Source organism: Stegostoma tigrinum, chromosome 13, assembly GCF_030684315.1.
Source record: "Stegostoma tigrinum isolate sSteTig4 chromosome 13, sSteTig4.hap1, whole genome shotgun sequence".
NCBI lineage: Eukaryota > Metazoa > Chordata > Chondrichthyes > Orectolobiformes > Stegostomatidae > Stegostoma > Stegostoma tigrinum.
This window is the reverse complement of record NC_081366.1, coordinates 3,498,788-3,523,951: the sequence shown is the minus strand read 5'-3', so window position 1 is coordinate 3,523,951 and position 25,164 is coordinate 3,498,788. Positions and strand designations below refer to the sequence as shown.

The 25,164-nt window shown below is 43.5% G+C and overlaps 1 protein-coding gene across 4 annotated transcripts in view; it reads right to left on the bottom strand.

Annotated features, from left to right (window-relative positions):
* Positions 1 to 25,164, bottom strand: part of LOC125458221 (protocadherin-1-like) — a 378,692-nt gene that overhangs the window by 102,618 nt on the left and 250,910 nt on the right. For all 4 annotated transcript variants that reach the window (XR_009446597.1, XM_059650538.1, XM_048543280.2 and 1 more), the window contains exon 3: positions 20,891 to 21,110. Coding sequence is in view for 3 of the 4 variants with exons in the window: in XM_059650538.1 (XP_059506521.1) it covers positions 20,891 to 21,110 (220 nt within the window). In the remaining variant the exon portion in view is untranslated. The remainder of the gene's footprint in view (positions 1 to 20,890; positions 21,111 to 25,164) is intronic.

Below are 25,164 nucleotides of genomic sequence, written 5' to 3'. Positions count from 1 at the left end.
GTATGGACAAAATCTCAGTGTGAGAACACTAGTCAATGGGGAGGAAGGTTTGTGAACTTGACAGATATTGATTGGAGAGGTATGATGAGATCAGAGATCTTAGAGAGTCTATGGGATGAAGGTTTACTTGAGCAATGTTGAGTTTTCCTACAATTCTGACTCTCAGAAGAATCCATTCCAGCCCATCATGTCAAAAGCTCTTTTAAAAAATGTATCTCAATTTTTCCACTTTCCCCTTCAGTTTTCCCACAGCCTTGCAAGCATTTCCCTTCCACCTTTTTATTGCATTTACATGGCACGGTGGCACAGTCCAGATACATGCAGGTTTAGTGGATTGGCCATGCTAAATTGTGTCTAGGAATGTGCAGACTGGGTGGATTAGCCATAGGAAATGCAGGATTACAGGGACAGGGTTTGGGGAGGGGTGTTCTGGGTGGGATACTGTTCAGAGGGTTGATGGGGACTCGATGGGTCAAATGGCCTGCTTCCACACTGTAGGTATTCCATGAAGTCTATGAATTTATTTGGACATTTGGACAATGTGCCTGATTTTGTTGCAGTTCTAACTTCCACTTTCTTGTATTTTCCACATAACCCTTGGTTCTGCGACTGATCGAGATTCCATCTCAGACTTAAACGTACACAAGGGCTCTGGCTCTGCAGCTGTCCGTGGCATGGAGTTCCAACAACCATGTGAGAGAAGAGCTTTGGGATGTTATATGATATATAAAAGCAAGTAGCTGTTCTTGCTATTAACTGAAATCAAGTTGCAGCATCTACTGACAGGGGTCAAATCAACAGCAGTGGATTCTGGATAATGAAATGTGAGGCTGGATGAACACAGCAGGCCCAGCAGCATCTCAGGAGCACAAAAGCTGACGTTTCGGGCCTAGACCCTTCATCAGAGAGGATCACTATTTTGGATTCTCCAGCATCTGCAGTTCCCATTATCACTGATACAGCAGTGGATTCTGCATCAGTTACTGATGTTACAGCTGTGACAGATTTTTTTTGCTCAGTAAAGGTGTTAAAGAATATGAACCAAAGGCAGGTTTATGAAGCAAAGTCACAGATCAGCCATGATTATAATGAATGGGAGAACAGACTCGAGGGCCCTACTTCTGTTACTCTGTTCAGCCCTGAAAGGCTGTGTTTCTTTCCATCCAGAGCTGCCATTACCAATTTAACCACAGGGGGCGCTGTTTATTGCCAATCCTCTATCCCGTAGCAAATTCATTCTCAATTCTTCTCATTTCTCTCCTCTCCCTCCCTCTTTTCATTGATTGCTTACTAGGCGACCTTGTGTTAGACTTGGCCATCTGCCATGGTGAGGAACACAAGCCATGTCATGACAAGAGAGCCTATTCACTTGTTCTGCTCTCACTGGCTGCAAACACTGTCATTTCCGTAATCGGTCATCATTGTCCTCACTATGGCTTTCAAAGGAAACACTCCAGCACATTCTATCTGTGTTGAGAGTTGGATTCGACCATCGTCATTGACACATTGACCATCCACAATGATTCCTGCAGTGTATATGTTGATTAGGTGAAGATTGCAAGAGCGACAACATCTCTGTAACTGTGCAGTTACTATGGTGACACTGTCACTGCTATGAGATGAAGAGACACACTTAAAGTACAAGTTGATGCTTCATATAACTCTGCCAAAACCTCCATCGCATAGGTCAGAGAGGGAATACACGCGTGGCCACTCCCCTGGGTGTCCCAGCCAGCTTCCACCAGGGTCACTCCACTCTCCACAATCGCTAATGGGCACAAGCTACCCCAAAGCAGGGTCTGTATGTCAGGCGGGACTGCATGCCAGAACTTTGGGAATGTAGAGCCTGAAATTGTAATTGCTGACATGGAGTTCAGAGGATGGTTCAATGACCATGCTCACACTCTCCGCTCTCATTAAATTCATAGAATCCCTACAGTGTGGAAGCAGGCCATTCAGCCCACAAAATGCTCCAAACAGTATCCCATCCAGACCCACCCCTCTACTCTATTCCTGTACTCCATGCCTAATCCACCTAACCTGCACATCCCTGAATATTCTGTTCAAGCCTCGAAATGGGGTCACAGTAAGGAAACAAGGTGTAGAGCTGGATGAACACAGCAGGCCAGGCAGCATCAGAGGAGCAGGAAAGCTGATGTTTCGGGTCTGGACGCTTCTTTAGAAAGGGTCTTTTCTGAAGAAGGTCCAGACAGGAAAGGTCAGCTTTCCTGCTCCTCTGATGCTGTTTGGCCTGCTGTGTTCATCCAGCTCTACACCTCGTTATCTCAGTCTCCAGTATCGACAGTTCCTACTATCTCACAGTAAGAACAGGTTTGAAAGACACAAGGGTAGACATTGCTCAATCATGCACCTCAAATCTGTGAGCTGTTGATAATGGTATGGCCTGGTGATTCCTCGCAGTGAAGGTGAGTGCAGTTTCAGAAATGTCACATTCGCAGCTGAATGGAACCACTGGGGGAGGGGGGAGGGGGTGGGTGGATGGGGTTTGGGGGAGGGTAAGGGATTAAATCTCCCCAGTGTGGTATCTTCACAATGTAATGGCGCTCAGCCACACACTTGCAGTGACAGTGGCAAGATAGTTCATCAACTTGAAAACTAATTTGAGCCTTTGTGTGCAAACCATGCACATTGGATGTTAAACGCTCCAGTGCTAAAACTGAATGAGGGTACAAACCAGCAGTCAACCAACTTCCCAATTCTGCCTGAACTCAAAGCTGCGGAACTCGCTCGCTTTCTGTCTCTCTCTCTCTCTCTCTCTCCCTCTTTTCCCTCTCATTCCGTAAGATCTTCTGTAAACTTCATAACACTATAACTTTATTCATAAGTCTTTAGCCATGATTTGTTCCTCTGATTAGAGTGTGCAATGAGGATGGAGATAAGAACAGTTCAAGTCAGGGTTAAGTTTAGTAATGAGACCTAAATGGGACAAAAGGAGATAGGGCGGTGAACAGCAGAATGCTGATATCACAGGTTCAATATTGTGCGTTGCTGTGACAACACTGGAGGAATGCACGATGATCCTGCTACTGGATGGCACAAGCCCAGATTAGGTTTGAATAAACAGCAGTGACACGCCCAAAAAAAATTCATTTCTAAACATAACCCTCTCTTAATTTCTGTTTTCAATGTTAGACGTAAGTCTGCCTTTGAACGAGTAGAAAGTATAGGGCCTCATTTGCAATGTAATTGCGAGGTACACAAAATGCTGAAACAATGTCTGTGGGACAGCACACAATACTAGCATTTATAGATTTGAAATTTTCTCACATGGGGAGAAGGTGCCGAGAAGAAGCTAGGTAGAATCTTCAACTAATCAACCAGACAGTAGGAATTAACAGAGACAACAAAGTGTGGAGCCGGATGAACACAGCAGGCCGAGCAGCATCAGAGGAGCAGGAAGGCTGGTATTTCGGGCCTAGGCCCTTCTGAATATTGAATGGTTTGGAATACCCACTGATGAACTGAATGAGTCATGTTCTGTTGTACATCTGCACGCACAAACTACAGATTTACCTTGTCCATATTACTCACTGTCTTGTATATCCATAGCTAATCAGCACCCCATTACACCATTCAGCCGTGAAATGCTAAAGGTGTTTGAGTCTTCCCTCATAATTCAGCCTCTGATTTCTGTTGTTATTGCTGTTTTGGTAGATTTCAAACAGAAGCAGGAATATCTTGCAGTGAACAGAATAAATTGACCACAGTTCAACGCTGTTGCAAACTAAATCAATCGTGAAACAATGACTACTAACTGCGTTCACACCAATATAACACCTTTCTTCCAGCCAAAGCTACTGAAAGCTTCAGCTTTCTGCTGTTGTGTGTGGAAGTGAGTGGAGAATTATCTCTACAGAGATGCAAAGCTGGCAGACCTGGATCAAGAGCTTGAAAAAAACTTCAACAATATCAGAGTGGGAAGCAATATGATATATATCACATGTACAGTACATAGTAAAGCCTGATCAGCTGTTCCATGTAGGAACTTTGGCTGCAGAACAGTGTTGATGTCATTTTTGTCCTTTATCTGCTCATCTTTCCATTCCTTTCTCTATTATGTACTTGTCCAGATTCCTGTAAAATGTCACTGTGACGTTTCTACTAAGAAACCTGGCGAGGGCTAATACAGACCCACACAACTGTAATGCTCAGCATCAATAAAAAGGATCACTGAATTCATCCGATTGACATCTCATTCACCACCTTCAACTTTTACTCTGTTTATCACTGACACTCAGTAGCAACAGTGTCAACCATCATCAAATGCATGGCACCAACTCATCAGGACTCCGCCAGTAGCCCCTTCCAAACCTGAGGTCTCTACCTCATAGAAGGACAAGGGCAGCAGACATAAGGGAACGTCACCATTTGCAAGTTCCCCTCCAAGCCACTCACCATCCTGACTTGGAAATATATCACTGTTGCTTCACTGGCACTGGGTCAAATTGGAGACATACTTACAGCACAAGCACTGTAATGGTTCAAGAAGGCAGCTCATCACTACCTTCACAAGGGCAAATAGAGAGAGGCAATAAATGCTGGTCAACCAGCAACATCCAAATTTAATGGATAAATAAAATCAATTAATCAATTAGACATAAGGTCCCCCAAGTTCCTGTTCCTTTTTGGACTGAAGCAAAAACAAACAGTGTTACAGAGGCAGCATCTGTGGAGAGAAAGCAGAATCAATGTTTCGAGTCCAATGGCCCTTCAGACTGTCAGACCTGCTGAGCTTTTCTAGCGATTCCTATTTTCATTTCAGATTTCGCCAGCATTCTTTGTGTTGTTTTACCCCACTTCATACTGAGCCGGTTATCAATGAAGCAAGCTATAATGTGGATGCTGCTGCATGCTGTAGTGTCCTTGATTTGGAATGAAGGGAATCTGTCCCATCAAAATCTCTTCTAAACTTTCCACTCCTCTCTGCGATAAGCTGCAAAGTGTTGGCAGTCAATGAGGACTTGACTTTTTTTTATTCATTCATGGGACGAGGGCATTGCTGGCCAGGCCAACATTTATTTCCCAAAGAATCGACCACATTGCTGTGGGTCTGGGGTCACATGTAGGCCAAACCAGGTAAGAATGGCAGTTTCCTTCCCTAAAGGGTTTTAGATGGGTTTTTCCTGACAATTGATGACAGGTTCATAGTCATTGTGTTAGATTCTTAATTCCAGATTTTTTATTGAATTCAAATTCCACTATCTGCCATGGCAGGGTTTGAACCCATGTCCCCAGAACATTATCTGGGTTTTCTGGATCCATCTATACCACCAAGCCATCGCCTCCCTCACTGGATTAGCAGTCCAGTGATAATACTTGGGGCTCATCTACTCTGAAGGAGGTTGACACAGAATATTCTTTCCAAAGTAGCAAACTGCCAACAGCTTCCCCAGTTCATCAAGAATGGATATAAGGAATGAGCAGGATTAGGGGATGGAGAGAGGTGGGACAAATCAGAAAGCAGATGGATTGGAAGTTTTCAACCAGCAGATATTACGTCAATTAAACAAAAGCTATTAGTAAGTGCAGTGAAGAGTAAAACATCAGGCTGCTCAAGTTTATATTTTTAGTAATCCAAAGTTGACATCAGCTCAAGACTATCACAAACCAAATTCCTGTGCCTATGGAAAAAGCAACAACTGAGTTGAGGACTCTGGAATCTGTACCCCTTCAGACCTGCACACTGTCAGCCTGCAACTTCACCTCTCTTTATTTGGATTAAGGACAAAAGGATGATGAATTTCAGCTTTCCTTTTGTTGCCAATGAAAGGGAGCAGGCGTTTCATTATCATGAAGGTGCAAATGGGTTTGGGGCTGAATCAGTTTGGTTTAAATCGCACCGTGACCAGAATACAGCTCAGGATTAATCAGAATACAAGCTGTTTCAGTGCCTTTCAAAACGATTCCACTAAATGATAGCTACCAATCCTCTCCAGGATTGCCCCCGAATTTGACAATAAATGCCTGGCACACATCAGCCAACAACCAGGAGAAATATCATGAAAGCATCAAAGCAAATCACAGTTCAATTTTTAAAAACAAATTTGAACATTTTTGTTTCTGCTCCTGAGATGCTGCTTGGCCTGCTGTGTTCATCCAGCTTCACACTTTGTTATCTTGGATCCTAAGTCTCTGTCCATGTTCACACCCCATCCCATGCAACAGCCTCCAAATCAACACCACGACAGTGAGAATAAACCACTACTTAACCCCAACCTTTCTGATGCACAGTCAGTAAAAGAAAACAAAAAATTAACAGCCAGCTAATAGAGACAAGTTCTGAGGAACGCAGACAGGGAAGACAGGAAAACAAGCATTTCCCCATCTGTCGAGGGATCAATAACCAGTGAGCATGGTTTTAAGCTAAGGAGCAAGATGTTTAAAGGGGATTTGAGGAAGTTTTTTTTTTCCACCCAGAGTGTGGTGAGTATGTAGAACTCACTGTTTAAAAGGTTGTAGAGAATAGAACACTCAAGTCTTTCACAAACTATTTAGATGAGTACTTGAAGCACTATAGCATAGAAGGCTACAGGCCAAGACCTGGAAAATGGGATTAGAATAGATAGAGTTAAAAAAAAATGTGGAGCTGGAGGAACACAGCAAGCCAGGCAGCATCAGAGGAGCAAGAAAGCTGACATTTCGGGAGAAGGGCCCTGACTCGAAACGTCAGCTTTCCTGCTCTTCTGATGGTGCCTGGCCTGCTACGTTCATTCAGCTCCACACTGTATTATCTCTGACTCCAGCATCTGCAGTTCTTGCGACCTCTGATAACACATAGAGACTCGATGACCAGCATGTTCACAATGCTGTAAAAACTTACGATTGTGTCAAACACAAAAAAACACATACAGAGAATTAATCTGAGAAGATGCTTTTAAGATCAAACTCAGAAGAGAAACGTTATGATGTGCACAGCCCCATGTTCATCTTTAATATGCAGCACGGAGAAAGGTAGCACTGGCAAGCAGAACTAACAAGTGGCTAGGTAAGAGCTGTTTTAAAATAAGTGGAACAAAATATGGAAGAACTAATTAAACTCAGGGGAAGAAAACTCATTTTAAAATATTTTTCAACAGTGGAACATTCTGAGTCCCACATTTACTCATGGAAGACTAAAATGTTTGAGCAGTTGAAATTCATCTTCTCTCATCGGCATGCTACCACAAGTCACCAGCACAGAGATATCTTTCAAATCCAACTTCCCAATGTAGCCAAAAGTGCTTTGATTTGCAAACAAATAATAATGGTCATGGAGACAGGTTTTAATTTGTGTACACTGAAGTCATCAAAAGTATCAAATGGATCGGAAACAAAGTTATACAATTTCATTCATTCTAAAAAGAAGGACCTACTCAGCGCAAGAATGTGCACAAAATCGGCACGAAAATCCTTACGAGGCACCCTGTTCTTCATCTTCATAACAAAATCATCCAACCCAGCTCTTCAGGCCTCATCACATGATCACCATCACCTTCATCAGTAACTGTCACCATCGACCACTTACATCTAGAAGGACAAGGGCAGCAGATATATGGGAAAACTACCCCCTTGGGCATTTATTACCATTCTTTCACCGTTGCTGGGTCAAAATCCTGGAATTCCCTCCCTAAAAGCATTGTGGGTCAACCTACAGCAGGAGGAATGCAACAGTTCAATAAGGCAGCTCACCCCTACCTTTTCCACTAGGGATGGGCAAGAAATGCTGGCCAGCCAGTGACGCCCACATCCCACAAAATGAATAGAAAAAAAAAATCCAAAATAATCATCTTCCATGCACTCAAATACACCAAGAATCTGCACATTGCCTCCCTCGGTGAACGTCTGTTCTCGTCTGATCACCCAGTAATTTCTATTCTTTCTCCTTCTGTCCTTGATTGTCTTGTTTATTGAGAGACATCCAACACTTGTAACAAAAGTGGTTAAACCACTGGGAATCATCAGGCTATCACTGATATAAAACTGAGGAGCAGAAGTAGGCCATTCAAAGAGATCATGGCTGATTTGGTCATTTTCCAAGCTACTTTCCTGCTTTTACCACAGAATCAGTGATTCCCTTGTTGCTTAAAAATCTGTTGATCTCAACCTCTTCTGATTAAACTTCAGCAGTAACATAAGCAACAAGGTGTGACTTGAGCATGTCCCACATGAGTGGATTATTTTTCTTGATATGATCCTCCAGCTCAGAAGCTCCAAGCATTGTTCAGCTTTATTTTCAAGTCACCTTCTTCCATCCATGAATGTGGGACATTTTTCTCTCTACCTGCTACTACAACCTGTGTTCCATGGAGGAGTCATACTGGACTGCAAACACTGACTTTGTTTCTCTCTCTACCGATGCTGCCAGATCTGCTAAGTTTCTCTAGCTATTTCTGTTTAGATTTCATGTTGTCATAGTATTTTTCTTTTCTAAATACTTCTGGGTATTGCTGTTTTTCAAGGGTCTTATGTCACCATTGGCTTAGGTTTTATCCCATTAGACATTTGTAACAGTTGAAATGTGAATCTACTATTTTCATGATTATGTGTCTTCAGTAACAGTTTTCTTTCTAACTTTGCTCACCATTTGAGTGGCTGGCATTTCATGTCTCATCCACACCAATATGTGCCCTTCTCTTGTTTAATACTTGATCATTAAAAGCTGAAGTGTGATAAATATGATAAATCTCTCATTAAGTTCTGCAAAAGATATGCTGTGAAATTAGAGATTTTCTTCGCAGTATAAAACTGTTCCTCTTTCAAAATCTGGTACTGCATCCTGGGCTGGCTCTGAAATCTGTAATATCTAATGTTTTGCTTGGTTCAGAACAAAGATTTTTATATTTTGCAACTTTGTTTTCTGACTATGGCCCTATGCCAGGCTCTCCACTGGTTGGACATTAATTCTGAGACCTCTGCTTAAACTGTGCAGACACCTTCCTGAAAACTTGAATGTTCTTCCCCAATGCGTTGAATTTTTCATTTGCTGCTCAATTATTTGCCTGCTGTACAGTAGCAATGGCTAGGTTTGAGCTGTTCATGCACCTACCGTCTATTCTTGATACCAGCTTGTTGCTAAATCAGAGAGTGGGATTGATGAAAACACAGCGCTGTGAGACTTGACATCACATATTGCCTGAGCAATAAGACATCAGGAGCTGATCAGCTACCTTTGGTGCTCTGCTGTTCTACAATTCTCTGGGCCAGGGCTGGTCTAATTTAAGTCCCAAATGGGTAACAAGTGTTTTCAGTTTCGATTGTTTGGGCAAAAGGTGAGGTCCAAACATTACTAGAGTATACACAGTACATATTATCTCCTTGTTACATTACAACAGTGGCTACACTTCAAAACATACACCATTGGCTGTCTCAAAATTATGACAGGCATCGTGCATACCAGGAGTAGGCCATCCAGCCCCTCGAACTTTCTCTGCCATTTGATAAGATCATGGTTGATCCGTCTGCAGCCTCAGCTCCATTTTCCTGTCTACCCCTGATAGCCTTTGATTCCCTTGCAAGCCAGGAATCCACCTAACCTCTGCCTTCAAAATATTTAATAACTCTGTCTTCCTGGCACTTGGAGAGATGAGGATTTCAAGGAGCAAAGGAAATTCTCCTGTTTCAATTGGTGATTCCTTATATTTAAACCATGTCCCCAGTTCTAGTTTCTTCGACAAGGGAAAACATGCTTTCAGCTTCGGTGCTGTCAAGTCTCATCAGGATCTTCAGGAAGATACAGATATATAAATCAGAAGCAGGATTAGGCCATTCAGCTGCTTAAACCTGCTCCATCATTCAATCAAATTATTATTGATCTCAAATTCACATTCCTCCCAAACCTGGTAACCTTTTCAGCATCCACACCTCCTACTTAACAACTCAGCATAAAAATATTCCAGGGCTGTGCTTCCACCAGGAAAAGAGTTCCAAAGACCCAACCACCCCCTGGGAGAAAGGTTTTGCCTCAGCCATATCGCGGGCAACACCTCATTTTTACTTAGTAACCTCTAGTTCTAAAATCTCCCACAACAGGAAACATCCCCTCCTTAACTGCACTGTCAAGATCCTTCAGGATTTTATATATTTCATTTAAGTCACCTCACATTCTTCAAAACTCCAACAGATAAGGGCCCAACTAGTCTACTTGTTCTTCATCAGACAACTCCTTCATCTTCAGAAGTGGTGCATGTATGGAATGAGTTGCCAGAGGAATTGGTAGAGGTGGGTACAATTACAATATTTAAAAGGCATCTGGATGGGTATATGAATAGGAAGGGCTCAGAGGATGCGGGCCAAATGCTGGCAAATGGGGCAAGATCAGATTGGGATGTTTGGTTGGTGTGACCAAAGGATCTGTTTCTTTGTGCATGACTCTATGACTTATGAAATGTCCAAATCTCCCAAGAGACTTTTCACAAACAAATGTGACACTGAGCCTTATAAAGAGGTATGAGGCCAGTTGACCAAAAGAAATGGCTCTTGCAGACTGTCTTAAATGAAGGGAGAGGGGATGAGGGAGGGAATGGTCGATATTCTGTGTTTCATTTTAGAGCCTGGGCAGTTTAAAGAGTGATTACAATAAGGGTGCCATAAGAGGCTGTCATGAAATAAAGTTGCCATGGTCCCAGAGGACCGCAGGGCAACTCTCTCACTGGCATCAGATGATTGATGGCGGTTTAACCTTGAGGGGCACTGTGCCTCAGGCAAGGGGAGAGGTTGAGAAGGAGCCAGTGTTGGCTTCTTAGGAAGAGTGTAATATCCTGCAGAGTGGGAGACAAACAGTGAACAATACAGTAATCGAACAAGTTCTACTGCGCAGGGATTGAACATGTTATTGACGGAGCAGGGAACAGAATGAACAAGAAAATAAAGTCTGAAAAGAATGGAGTTGGGAAATAGAGAAACTTGGTAAAATGCAGCTCAAATAGATGATTTATAAAAGCTTTAGGAAGAGTAACATCTTACACACTAATAACAGCCAAGGTCTTAGCATTGCTTTTAAAAATGAAATGACTAACATCTAGAGAACACCTAGGGGAATCAAGGGTCATGGGGAAAGGGCAGGAAAGTGGACGTAAGGAATGTCAGATCAGCCACATTCCTATTGAATGGGCCAAATAGTTTCCTCTTGTTCCAATACTGAAAAAAAATGATACTATTCTTGGAAATACAGATCTGGCTCCACAATAGCAATGTTTGAACAACCGAATTTCATTGCACTTTGACTCATCAATGATAAAGAATCATCAAAGATGAAAATGAGGCACTTTCTAAACCAAATAAGATGGTCATAGATAGAACTATGTTCAGTTCTGCGCACCCCCAGGGGGAGATATCGGCCTTGGACAACATGTAGCGTAGGTTCACCAGAATGATACTAGGGAGGAAATAGATTAAGTTATGAAGACGAGTTGCATCCCTAAAAAGAGATGGTCTGATTGGGGTGTTAAAGACCAGGGGCGCAATGTAGAAGCAGCTTCAATAGCAGAAAAGAAACTGGATGAATATTTGAAAGGGGTAATTCGGAATGAGCAAATTAGAATGGGGTTTATGGGATAGCTGTATTGAAAATTAACAAAGATGAAATGGACCTACAGTGTCTTGATGAGCGGTACAATTGCACAATTTCCCAGGGCACAGATGGCATCATCAACTAATTATGAAACAACAATCTATAGTCATTATCTTTTTGAAACCCAACCAAATTTCTGTCGTTTGTGTTCTGCTAAAATCAATAGACTTGAACTTCCAAGAAATGATTCACTGATGTATTAAAGCAAACCAGCTTCAGCACCACCCTGCCCAGTGCCAGCCTCCAGCAGATGATTTTTGAATGTTATTACCGAATGGTCTCTTGAGGAGCTTCACATCAGACCTGAACATTGCTTTAACAGAATGAAATGACTCATTAGTTCATTATGCTGTTGGAAGTATCTGCAGCTCATGGAATGGAACAATTCACAGCGGTCCCTGACCTGGCCAAATTCAGGTTGAGAACTGAATCTCTGTTACAGCTGTGTTTCTGATGAAGCTGACATCGACCAGCTTCCGAGCTGATCAAATAAACAGAGCGTTGAAGCAGTAACAGCCCATTTGGCCTTTGAACCTGCTCCACCATTCAACATGATCACGGTTGAGCATCGAACTCAGTCCCCTGTTCCCGCTTAAACCTTCACACTCTTTGATTCCTTTGGCCCTAATAATCACAGCTAAATTCTTCTTGAAAACATTCAATATTTTGATCTCAATCACTTTGTGTGGCAGTGAATTCCACAGGCTCAACACTCTCTGGGTGAAGAGATTTCTCCTCATTTCATTCCTAAATGGCATATTCCACAGAGCTAGAATGTGGCCCCTACTTCTGGAATCCCTGATGCTCGGGAGCATCTGGCATTCATCCTGTCTAGTCCTGTTAGAAGTTGATAGGTTTCTGTGAGATTACCCCTCATTGTTTTAAACTTCAGTGAATATGACCCTAAATGATCCAGTCTACCCTTATTTGCCTTTCAAGGAATTATTCCGTCAACACCTAACCTTTTCTCTCACACACCATCTCCCCTTGCTACTTGAGTGTAGGCCATGGTTGGGTGGGTTGTTCTCCTGCCCCGATTCAGAAGGTTTGGCTTCCAGTTCCCCGCAGGGCCCGTACTGCGCTGTAATGGTTCCAGCCTAAGGACTTCAGCTCCTATTCCCATCTGAGGGTCTCACTCTGGGAAGGGGACTGCCCCAAAGTTGGGGGTGCTGGGTTTTAGCTGAGACACCAACCACCAACCTCCTCTGTTGTCTTGGTGGGAAGCTAACAGATCATCAGTGGGACTTCAGGTAATTGACATGAGCGCCACAGCTAAGCTGTTCCTCAGGGGGGCCCTTATCTGGGTCTGGTTTCTGGTCAGTTTCAGGTTATCACCAGGATTCAGGGCACCTCCAGGGGCAGAAATCCCACCTGCCCAGAAATCTCAGCCAATCAGAGACTGGTAGCTCTCTGCTACATCTACAATATCTCTAAAAGAGGGGCTACAAATCAGAGACGGACCAAGCCCACAGGGCAAAGGGTTGGCAGACACTAAGGCAAGGCAATGGCTCGAAGAGGTTTAACCTAACCTCTGCCTGATGCTGGGTCCATCAAATTGGAATCAAGCATGTTTGAATGAGGTACCCTCTGAAGGACGAGGGGGCAACCTAGCAGGTGCCAAATGCATGGGAGCAGATAGGGACTCCCATGAGGAAGAAAGCTGACCTGAGTTTTACCCTCAATGGGTTCTGAAGCAAAGTGTGGAATACCCCTGTCACTGGCCCTGCCTGGAAGCAGCCAGCTCAGTATGGGCCTGAGACACCTCTCCCTGGACTGTGTGGCACACTTCCATACTGGCATCCAAAACTGAGACAAACACCACAGAATCTAATGCACTAATCTCAGGCGCTCTCCCTGTGCTGTCACCCAGAGCAGTCTAATAGCTTCCCTTCAATTCTGCTTGCAAGCTTAAACTGCCTAATGCACTGAACATACTGATTACTTCCTCGAGAATTATCTTGGGGTTAGTGTAAGAGCTACCAGCTCAGTCACAAACAATATCAAATCCTCCAGTGACAGCCAGGCTGGCAAAGACCATAAAATATTAAGTCGCAGCACAAGGGAGAGTTACTGAGCAGCAGAATGCTCTGAGCAGTTCACTCAATACAGAATTCAGCCTCACCAGGCCAGGTCAGGCAGCTTCTCTGACATCTCACAACTTCAGGACTTTTTAGCAACTGGAGCGAGAGCAGATTACCCACAGAACAGTTGAGCAACAACACACAGTCTCCCAGTTAAAACTGCTTGCCTTACTTAAAGCAGAGTGTGACTATCTGGAGCCAAGATTTCTCCATAAGACTGCTAACTTCTCCCAGAGGATTACTTTGCTTTAAGGATACAGGTCTCACACTGTTGTAATTCCCTCTCGGCATCACCTCAGGAACCTGTGTCCCTCACCCCAGCTGAAAGCACTGTGTCTGCTCGGATCCTCGTTCTCCTATTCTGCTGAGGCAGCTCACAAAAACGTAGGACAGAGCAGCCTTTACAAGGGGATGAGAAATTCTAACAGGACTAGACTCTGTCCACCCTCTCAGATGGGCTAAAGCAAAAAGCCTGTTCTTGGAAGAAGAGCAGAGCACTTTGCTGCCTTGCTGACAAATAATTATTGCTCAACAATGCACTGGTTACTGGGTCCATGATCGCACTTCAAAGCAGTGGAATCAATTGTTGAGCACATTGAAACATCCTGAGCTTGTCAAAATAGCTACGTAAGTTTCCGTCATTCTTTTCCAAGAGCCACATCCTCGGGAAATTAACCCTCTCTGCTCTGGTCAATAGCCAAACAGCACAAGCTTTCTAAATTATTCATTCCAAGGGAGGAAATGATGTAACTTTATACAGCAAAGACAAAATGCTGATAAGAGTTAGCTGAAGAGGGCTGAGATGAAGATTGTGTGGAGTATTACACTGGAAAGGATGAGCTGAGCTGAAGTTTCTGTATCAATGCTGAAAGCTCCAGATGGCCCTCTGAAAGAGCTTACCCTTTAGAAAAAGATCAGACTATCATGCCTTGTGATCACGTGCATTTTTGACTTGTTGTTTTATGAGCCATGTTGCTTTAAGAGTTAGAACATAGAACAATACAGCACAGAACAGGCCCTTTGGGCCTCGATGTTGCACCGACCTGTGAACTAGAATATACCGATGATCCTATGACTAGCATAAAAACCACACAACAAACTGCCATGTGCAGTTTAGCAGGAGCATCTTGGAAGGGGGATGTTTACAGATTTGTCTGTAACTGCAAATTATAGCCTGAGCTATTACGAAGAGCAGCATGAGCTTATTAATTAACATGACCTATGCCACATAATCTGTATCATATACAGATTATACAACAAAATACAACATGCTGATCAGTGCTGGTGAATATTATTAAAAATACATGGCAGTCAGTTCTTGTTGCATCCTGGTCCTTGGCTCACTAAAATATTTAACTCTGAAAGCAACACGGCCCTTAAAGCAATAGGACAACACATCCTTATTTTTCAAACACAAAATACAGGTTTCAAGCCGTGACACCATTGGGCTGCAGGGTTCCCAAGCGGAATATTAGTTGCTGTTCCTGCAACCTTCCGGTGACATCGTTGCAGTCCCCTTGGGGACCGCTTTGCAGAACACCTACGCTCGGTTCGCAATAAACTGCACCTCCCAGTCGCAAACCATTTCAACTCCCCCTCCTATTCCTTAGACGACATGTCCATTCCAGGCCTCCTGCAGTGCCACAACTATGCCACCTGAAGGTTGCAGGAACAGCAACATATATTTCACTTGGGAACCCTGCAGCCCAATGATATCAATGTGGACTTCACCAGCTTCAAAATCTCCCCTTCCCCCACTGCATCCCAAAACCAGCCCAGCTCGTCCCCGCCTCCCTAACCTGTTCTCCCTCTCACCCATCCCCTCCTCCCACCTCAAGCTGCACCCCCATTTCCTACCTACTAACCTCATCCCGCCCCCTTGACCTGTCCATCCTCCCTGGACTGATCTATCTTCTCCCTCCCTCCCCACCGACACTCACCTTTACTGGCTCTATTCCAACTCCTTGACTTGTCTGTCTCCTCTCCATCTATCTTCTCCTCTATCCTTCTTCAATCCACCTCCCCTTCTCTCCCTATTTATTTCAGAACCCTCTTCCCCTCCCCCATTTCTGATGTAGGGTCTAGGCCCGAAACGTCAGCTTTCCTGCTCCTAAGATGCTGTTTGACCTGCTGTGTTCATCCAGCTCTACATCTTGTTATCTCAGGGTCAAGTGTCTTTTTTTTAAATCCCCTTCATTCATTCATGGGTTGAGGGCATTGCTGGCTAGGCAGCATTTATTGCCCAGAGGGCAGTTAAGATTCAACCACATTGCTGTGGGTCTGGAATCACATATCGGGCAGACCAGGTAAGGATGGCAGTTTCCTTTCCTAAAGGACATTATAGTGAACGAAATGGGTTTTTCCAACAATTGATTCATGGTCATCATTAGATTGTTATTTCCAGGTATTTACTGAATTCAAATTCCACCATCTGCCATGGCATGATTTGAACCTGGGTCCCCAGAACATTGCCTGGGTCTCTGGATTAACAGGACAGCAATGACGTGGAGACTGTGAACAGACTGGTTCAGCTGCAGAAGGAGAGGGGGGGAAGTTGGTGGGAAATTAAAGTGGAGAGAGAAAAGCAAGCGATGATCTTGTTTTCTATTAATGTGTGGTGTCTGGGACAACAGGAAGTGAAGGCCAACTTTGAAATTTGGTTTGGTTCATAACTGTATGTTTTGTAACTTTAAAACAATAGTGGACATGCTCATAAGCCGGTGGAGGAGACGGGTGGAAATGAAACAAAACAAGTTAAAAAAAAAACCCTGGGAAAAAAAGTGGCTCTGAAATGTGTAGAAGCCAGTCTGGGAGATCAATCCCTCTAGTGAATTGACAAATAAAGGAGCTCATATTTGTCAGAGTTATGATTGTATGTGTCCACCTGCACTAGGATAAGTGACAGGGCTAGGACAGACCGAAACTTTCGCAATAGCTTTGAGTCAAACGACACAATAACTTATGAGAAGCTGCCATCTGAGTGAGAAAAGGAAACATTTCCTTTCCTTTCTAGACATCTGCTCTTTTGTTATCAAGTTCTTTAAAATGAAGGATCTTTATTTCTATTTGCAGGGACACTTGCACACACACACCTGCGTGAATGTACACACACGCACACATCGAGATTGGTCTATTTATCTGTGTGTACACACAAAACTATCTATAAACTGGCGTTTCAGCATGTGGGGGTACACACTGTACAAAACCATGGGCTGCAGCGATCTCATTATTTGTTTCTGAAACTGTCATTTTGCTTGATTATTGGACAATGTCAATGAATTGTTTGAAAAGTCAAAAAGATCTCATATGGACTTTAATTTTAAAGTGGTTAGAAATCTCAGCTTTTCCTCCACTGTTTCTGCGTTTCTGCTGCTCTCTCTCTCTCTCTCACCTTCTTCCTGATCAGTGACCTTTCACTGATATCACAGCAAGGCCTCAAACTTCTGCTTGGAAATTCAAGACCACATGAGCCCTAGATTTTCCTGACAGCCCAGTATCCCAGAGAATCAAGCTCAGAGTCCTTGCCTCTGATCGCTATAGGATTATCAAAACTCCACCCTTTCCTTGGAGTATCGTGGAATGAGAGATTCATTTTCTAAAACTGCCGCAATAGCACAAGGGATAATTCACCAGGGATTGTTTAAAAATGGAGGTTTATTTTTTCCACATTTACTTTCCTCTCCATTACTTACTGTCCAAACAGATTTACGAATGCTCCTGAGATAAACTTACGCAGTGATCATTTTCAGAAGACACTTCACCCACACCCCTCTGACCCTCGTGCTCTCTGATTAAACCACCTTCACCTTATGTAGCCAGAGGACCTAGTAAGGGCTGGATTTGGTAGCGGCAATGTCATCTGACCTAGGAATACAAGGTTAAAATCATGGAATGAACAAAACGAAAAAACTGTGGGTGCTGTAAATCAGGAACAAAAACAAAGTTGCTGGAAAAGCTCAGCAGGTCTGGCAGCATCTGTGCAGGCAAAAATAGAGTTATCATTTCGGGTCTGAAGCATTAATTTCTGAGGAAGTGTAACCAGGCTCGAAATGTTAACTGTAAAAACATGGAGTGCTGGCTTCCAATCTTACCAAAGCAATGAGTAGAATTTATGTCTAATTAATAAATCTGGAATATTAGAAGTAGACTCAGGAAGTCTGCCTGACACCCTTTCCTGGTCTGTCTTACATACAGCTCCCAACACCATGTGGATGACCCTGAAATAACCTACTCAGCTCCTGGGCAATTAGAGATAATGACTAATGCTGGCCTAGTTAGTGACGTCTACATCCCATACAGAACTAAAAGCCTCATTGCTTCACCCTTTATCTTTACTAACCCTTTAGCCCTGGCTCCCTTCAAGCATTCCATCTGTCTTCACTCCAACTCCTTTCTCATAGAAATGTATGGCATTAGAGTAGGGGTAGGCCATTCAGCCCTTCAAGACTGCTCCACCATTCAACAGGATCATGACTGATCATCCAAATCAGTCCCCTGTTCCCACTTCCTTCCCTTTAGATCCCTTTAGACCTAAGAGCTAGGCCTAACTCCTTCTTGAAAACAGTCAACAATTTGGCCTTAACTGCTTTCTGTGGCAGAGAATCCCACAGGCTAGCCACTCTGTAGGTGAAGACATTTTTCTTCATCTCAGTCCTCATCCCCACATCTTTCGATGGTGATCCATGGTTTTGGAAGTAGATTAGTGAGCCAGGTTTTAGTTTAGGAAAAGCAACACTGGTTAGTTGGTTAATAAAATGTGAGGCTGGATGAACACAGCAGGCCCAGCAGCATCTCAGGAGCACAAAAGCTGCACGTCAGCTTTTGTGTTCCTGAGATGCTGCTGGGCCTGCTGTGTTCATCCAGCCTCACATTTTATTACCTTGGATTCTCCAGCATCTGCAGTTCCCGTTATCACTGGTTAGTTGGTGGTCAGTGGACTTACTTTCTTCTTAACTTTTTTAAAAATTTCACCATTTGCCTTGCAGCAATTCACATTCATATCTCTCGAACACACACCTGGAGTTTGTGGAGCATTGGTTCAGGGACATGACCACCTCCCCTATGTGCTGAGTTCTACCTCATCCCAGACACTCGAAATGTAACACCCAGTCTGTGCAGAGTTACCTGATTTTAATCAAGAAAATAAAACCCACAAAGGGATCAGTGATTATCAGGGGATGGTGGGACAGTTCAGGCCACAAACAAATCGCCATGGAATAGCAGAGTAGGCATGAGGGGCCTAATGGACTACTCCTGTTCCTAATTCATATGAATGCATGCCAATACCTTTCAATTGCCCCAGGTTCGAGAAGACAGTTGTGTGGGCAGAGGAAATGAAAATCTGGCAGGATTCCTGATCCCGATGAGAATGAAATGAATGTGAGCATGTAGGGATAAGATCAGGCTTCGCACTGACACTTTGAGTGGCCTCGCAACACTCATTCTGGTTACACACACAGCAGGGAATTAGACTGGGCAAGGTGCCAGGGAAGAATTGGCGGCCTTAATGTAGGAGGGAAAGTTGGCAAAAGGAAAGACAATTGTTGCATCTTTGTGTACAGGTGTGATGAAGTTATTGCCGCAATTGAACACTTACAGAATCATAGAATCCTGACAATGTAGAAAGAGATAACTCAGCTCAAGAGTCTGCAAGCAAACCTCCAAAGAGACATCCAATCTAACCCGATAACCCTGCTTTTCCAATAGCTAATCTGTCCAGCCTGCACATCCCTGGACACTATGGGGCAATTTAGCATGGTCAATCTACCTCAGCTGCACATCTTTGGACTTAGACAGTCAATAGGCTGAGGTGGTTTATAGAATAGAACAGTAGTTCCCACAGTTTTTAAAGGCACCAGCCATTCTCTTGCCCTGACAGATAATAACTCTTTCCTGTGATGTCTCAGTCAGGTGACCATGCACACGTGGCTTAATCAATAAGGCTGCTTTCCATACCAGCTGAGATCCCCTCAAAGGACTCTCCTTCTCAGGCACACCCCTCACACGAGACATGGCGACCCTCAGGTTAAAGCACCACCAGTCATCTCTCTCTCTCTCTCTTTCTCTCTCTCTGTCTCCCACAGGAGAGAGCAGTCCTATGGTCTGATAGGACCATGGCAACTTTACCATTTTATACCTTCCAGGAAATTAGGGGAAGTAAAGAAATCACAGCCAATATATAAGAGCGTAATAGGGTAGGCAAATAGAATGTTGGCCTTTATTTCAAAGGGAATGGAACGTAAACATTAGTAAGTTTTGCTAAAACTATACAAGGCACTAGTCAGGCCACAGCTGAAATACTGTGAACAGATTCTGTACCCATTCTCTAAGGAAAAACGAGGAGGAATTTCTTCGCTCAGAGTTAGAGACTCTATGGAATTCACTGCTGCACAGGGTGTTGAGACTGTCATTAACTGTATTCAAAGCTGAGGGAGACAGATTTTAATCAGGACGGGAATCAAAGGTTAAAGGGAAAAGGCATGATCTCATTAAATGATGGAGGCTTGATGGGCTGAATGGCCTACTTCTGCTCCTATGCCTTATTGTCTTGTGGCCAAGCACAAAGCTGCACACCTCCTCACACCAATCCAACTTGTCCAACAAGGTGGAGCCAATGTTTTTAAAAACAAAACTCATTCTTGGAATTTCCGAAGATGGCATTCACTGTTCATCTGCAAGTGCCTTTGAGGGGTTGTTGGCGAACTGCCTTGATGAATTACTGCATCCTACTTACTGAGTCTCCAATGGTGCTGTGGTTTGACCATCTGTATCTGTTTGATACAACTGAATGGCATGCTGGTCCAGCTGAGAGGGCAGTTCATGGTTAACTGCCCTGGTGTGGCGTTGGAGCAATGTACAGATCAGACAGCTAAAGGTGGCTGTTTTCTTTCCCTAAAGGAGAGTTGGTAAAGGTCAGGTGTTGATTCTACTTTAATCCCAGAGACTAACAGTTATGCCACATTGACTAACATCAGTTTCACTGAAATGGATCGGAGAATCTGTGTCCTGACAATTCTCTGCACCACTCAGCTAAGTCCTCTGTTAGAATTTAATGTTCAGGCAAAATCCTTTTCCTCTAAGTCTAACCACACTGGAATTTTTGAGGCCATTCCCTACTCCCAATTTCCTACTTGACATCACCGTTTATCTTGAATGAACTGTTTGGAGCCAAACAGTACAGAGCTCTGTTTCACTGTCAGTCATGGTTGCCTGTGATATGGGAACATGAAACATGCATTACCATTCTCTGGGTGCTCCATCTCTCCGATGCTGCCATCAGGTGTGGTGCGTTCATAGTGGTCCTCAGGCAGTGTGAGGGGTCCCAGACGTGGCCCTGAAGATGATTTGCTGCTTGGGGTTTCTGATTCTTCAAGCCCACTGTCATAGTAACTGTGCTGGTTTGGGTCTTGCAGATCCTGGGACTGATTGGCTGTGGAGAAGGTCACTCTTCTATGAGGAAGCTGAAGAAGAAGCACAGGGAATAAAGATTATTGTGGGTTTTGACAGCTCCCTCTCAGAAACACAGCATCACAGATTGTTACTCCACAATGTTACTGCACAATGTTACTCCACAAATCTATGATGTACAGAATTCCAGACATTCCCTACCCTGGAGGAGAAAGAAATCCCTTTGCATCCCCAGTTTTTCAATGAGTGTCAACAATGGCCCTATTTTGAGATTCTCCCATTGTTGGAAACTTCTCACTGCCTGCCCTGTCACACTTGATCAGAATTTTATTCAGCAAGTCCCTGGGTTGCAAACAAGTTCCATTCTTGAGTTTGGTTCATAACTCAATTTGTACAAAGTTAGAGCATGGCAGAGGACAATAAAAAATAGCTGTTCGTAAGTACAAAAAATTGTCTTATGTTAGATCTTTAAAACTACTCGTAAGGGAATGGAACGCTTTGCCTGTAACGGTAGTAGACTCGCCAACTTTAGGTATATTTAAGTCGTCATTGGACAAGCATATGGACATACATGGAATAGTGCAGGTTAAATGGGCTTCAGGATGGTATGACAGGTCAGCACAACATCGAGGGCCGAAGGGCCTGTACTGTGCTGTAATGTTCTATGTTCTATGTTCTATGGAACCGTGCCCATAAATATGATATTCAGTGGTGGGTTGGTTTGTTAATTGTGAGCCCCCAACCCAGCCCTGTATGTTTCAGATCAAAATAAATAACCTCAGGATTGCTGACCCTGGTCCAAGGCAGTGAAGCTATGATTCAAATAACACTATGCCAGGGACAGGATCATCTCTATCCTGAATTTGGGAAACACACTTAATCGGCAAAAATGCAGACAGTATAATACTCCTTCTCTCTTTCTGTGAGATATTCACCTGCTGCGCTTCTCTCAGCTGCACAGGAAGACATGACATATTGATATGAAAATGTTAGATACTATCAGGGAGAGTGAATTGTTTTTAAACTGCCAGTTTGAAATATACCCCTGCATTTACAAACAAGGAGCAGGTATAGGCCATTCGGCCCATCAAGTAGCTCTACCATTTAGAAAGGTCAATGTAGGTCTGATTACAATCACAAATCTGCAATCCTGCCCATCCCTGATAACCTTTCACTGCATTGCTCCTCAAGAATATACCCAGCCCTGCTGCAAATATGCTCATTGTTCCCACTGACTTTTAAGAAAGATTGTGAATTGTTGGGAAACACCAATCTGGTTCACTAACGTCCTTTAGGGAAGGAAATCTGCCGTCCCTACCTGGTCTGGTTTACATGTGGCTCCAGACCCACAGTAATGTGGGTGACTGCTAACTGCCCTCTGTGCAATTAGGGATGAGCAATAATGCTGGCCCAGACAGTGATGCTCACATCTTGAGAATGAATTTTTATAAAAAATCATTCCAAAGGCCCATGACCCTCTGTGATAAAGAGAATGGATTCAACTCTATCTTACGCAGACAACCCCTTCTTATTTAATAGTTTCAGATTTTCCCACAATAAGAGGAAATATCTTCTCCATGTAGAGACATAGGGACAGGAGTAGGTCATTCTGTCCATCAAACCTGCCCTTCTGTTCACTACAATCATGGCCGACCAAAAATTTCGATGCCTCTTACCAAACCCATCATATTACCCTGTAACACCCCTGGGAAACAGAAACCTGTAAATCTCTCAGAAAGCTATCATCGATCCTGTCAGAATCCCTCAGGACCTTGTTTCAAATAATTGAAGGAAAACAGAAAGTTCTGGAAAATAGTTCAGCCAGCATTGTGAACAGAGAAACATGGCCAAAGATGCTTCAGATTAGTACATTTCCATCCAGATTGGGAAAGGAGAGGCTTTGAACAAATAGAGAGATGGGAAAGTGGCAAAGGTAGAGGGAAGTCGGTGGCAGGATGTACACCATGGAGTTTTAATGACTAAATGGGAAATGAAGCAAAGCAAAAAGGAGATGGTATGTGGACAAGAAGGGTTGTGAATCTTTGGAACTCCTTGCCACTGGAAGCTGTGGGGATAGCATCCTTGTGTACATTTAAGACTGAGATAGATAGATTTTGATCAGTCTGGGAATCAAGGGTTTTGGAGAAAGGCAGGAAAGCGAATATGAGGAATGTCAGATCAGCCATGATCCTACTAAATGTTGGATCGAGCTTGAAGGGCCAAACAGCCTACTCCTGTTCCTACTTCTTATGGTCTTGTGGTTTTATGAATCTTGATCTGCTGAGTATTTCCAGCATTTTCTGTCATCATTTCAGATTTCCAGTAAACACAATGTTTGATTTTTTGCATTTATATTATGCTTTCTGATATAGGGAAATATTACAGATACATAATTGAACAAACCCAAGTGCCAAATAAAGAGTTATTAAGGGAGTTGACCAATTGTTTAATTTGCAAAGAGAGGTTTTGAGGAGAATAATAGAGGAACAATGCACGGAGCTGACATAATTAAATTTTGTCCAGTCAAATCCTCACTGACTGCGTTGCTTCAATGAATAACCTTGGCTGAAGCAACACCGGCTTTACATTCACTGATATGTAAGCAGTAACACCACACTATACTGACTCTTAATGATTCAAGTGCTATTTTAGCCCAAAGCTTCAGGTGGATGTGGTTGGTGCCCAAGAATGTATCACAGTCTCACAAGGAATGTCAGGCAGTGGGTGTTCATGAGACTTGTTCATTTTCACAACAGGAATATCAGGAGTGTATAAATCAAGGGTTGCGAATCCTCCTGCCATTCTCACTGAGACAGAATGACAGCTGAGACCCTGGCGTCTTGGAGCAATGCACATAAGCTTTCCTCACTAAATCTGACCTGCAACATATCAGACAATTTGACATCCAGAATCTCGAGCATAGGAAGCTACCTGTAAACTCTCTCTGCTGAAGCCTCTTTGACTGACAAATTTCTCACAAACCTGTTCATTCTGTGATAAAGAGTGGTCCCGTATTTGTCCATCAAGAAACTCCAAATCCCATCATCAAGCAGCTAATGCCAAAGTGTGCGGTCACATCAAACCTAGTGCCTCCCAATCAAATCCTAAACTACTTCATCTGGGAATAAAGCCAGGACAATTTGGGTTGTCTGGGATTTTGGCCAGGTGCTACAGGATGTGAGGGCTTGAATTTCACTGAGGGACGAAACACAAACATAGAAATACCAATAGTTGGAGCACGAGTAGGCCATTCGGCACTTTGAGCTGCTTTGACATTCTATATTATCATGGCTGATCCTCTATAGCGTATTGCTGCCTTCTCCCCATATCCCTTGTGGTCTTTTAATGTGTCGAAAGTATCTACCATTTTCTTGGAACCAGTGGGAATTCTGAACCACTCATCGGCACTCCTGGGGGATTGGGAAGGATCGGTGATGGTGAAGGGAAGGCTGGACAGAGAGTCAAACAGTCAAACAGCACATAAAAGACCCTTCGGCCCACTAAGACTGTGCTGTCCTATCTATACTAATCTCACTTGTCAGACCTTCACTGTACTGACATATTGTGAGCCAGGGAAAAGGGACGTTGCTGCTCAACCAGAGCGGTCGTTATTTCACTGGATAAGAAAACCATAAACCTGGAATCATGATGCAAGCCACACTGAGTCTAAAGCTCATCATCAGCAGACTTAGAATTTGAAATCAGTTCAAAGAAATGACTTGGAAATTAAAGACTCACTTGTCTCAGTAATGATAACCTGATTGGAAGAAGATATTCTCTCCGAACATGTATACATTCCCAGAATCGTCACCAACATACAGCTGGCTTGTAAACTGCTCTTTCGGAAAGAAAACCATAATCGTTATGTTGCCTGCCTGTTTCATCACGATAGGTCTGCATCAACGCGGTTGATTCTTGACTGCCCTTTGATGCATCCGTGTAAATGAGGGAAAGGTGACGTGAGAAAAAAAGGTTTTCTCACACAGTGAGTAGTTAGGGTCAGGAATGCACCAGCCAGAAATGTGCTTCGATTGAGGCATTCAGGATGGCAGGGATTTCTTTTTGGATAGGAATAGCATGCAGGGACATGGAGAAAAAGCAGGAGAT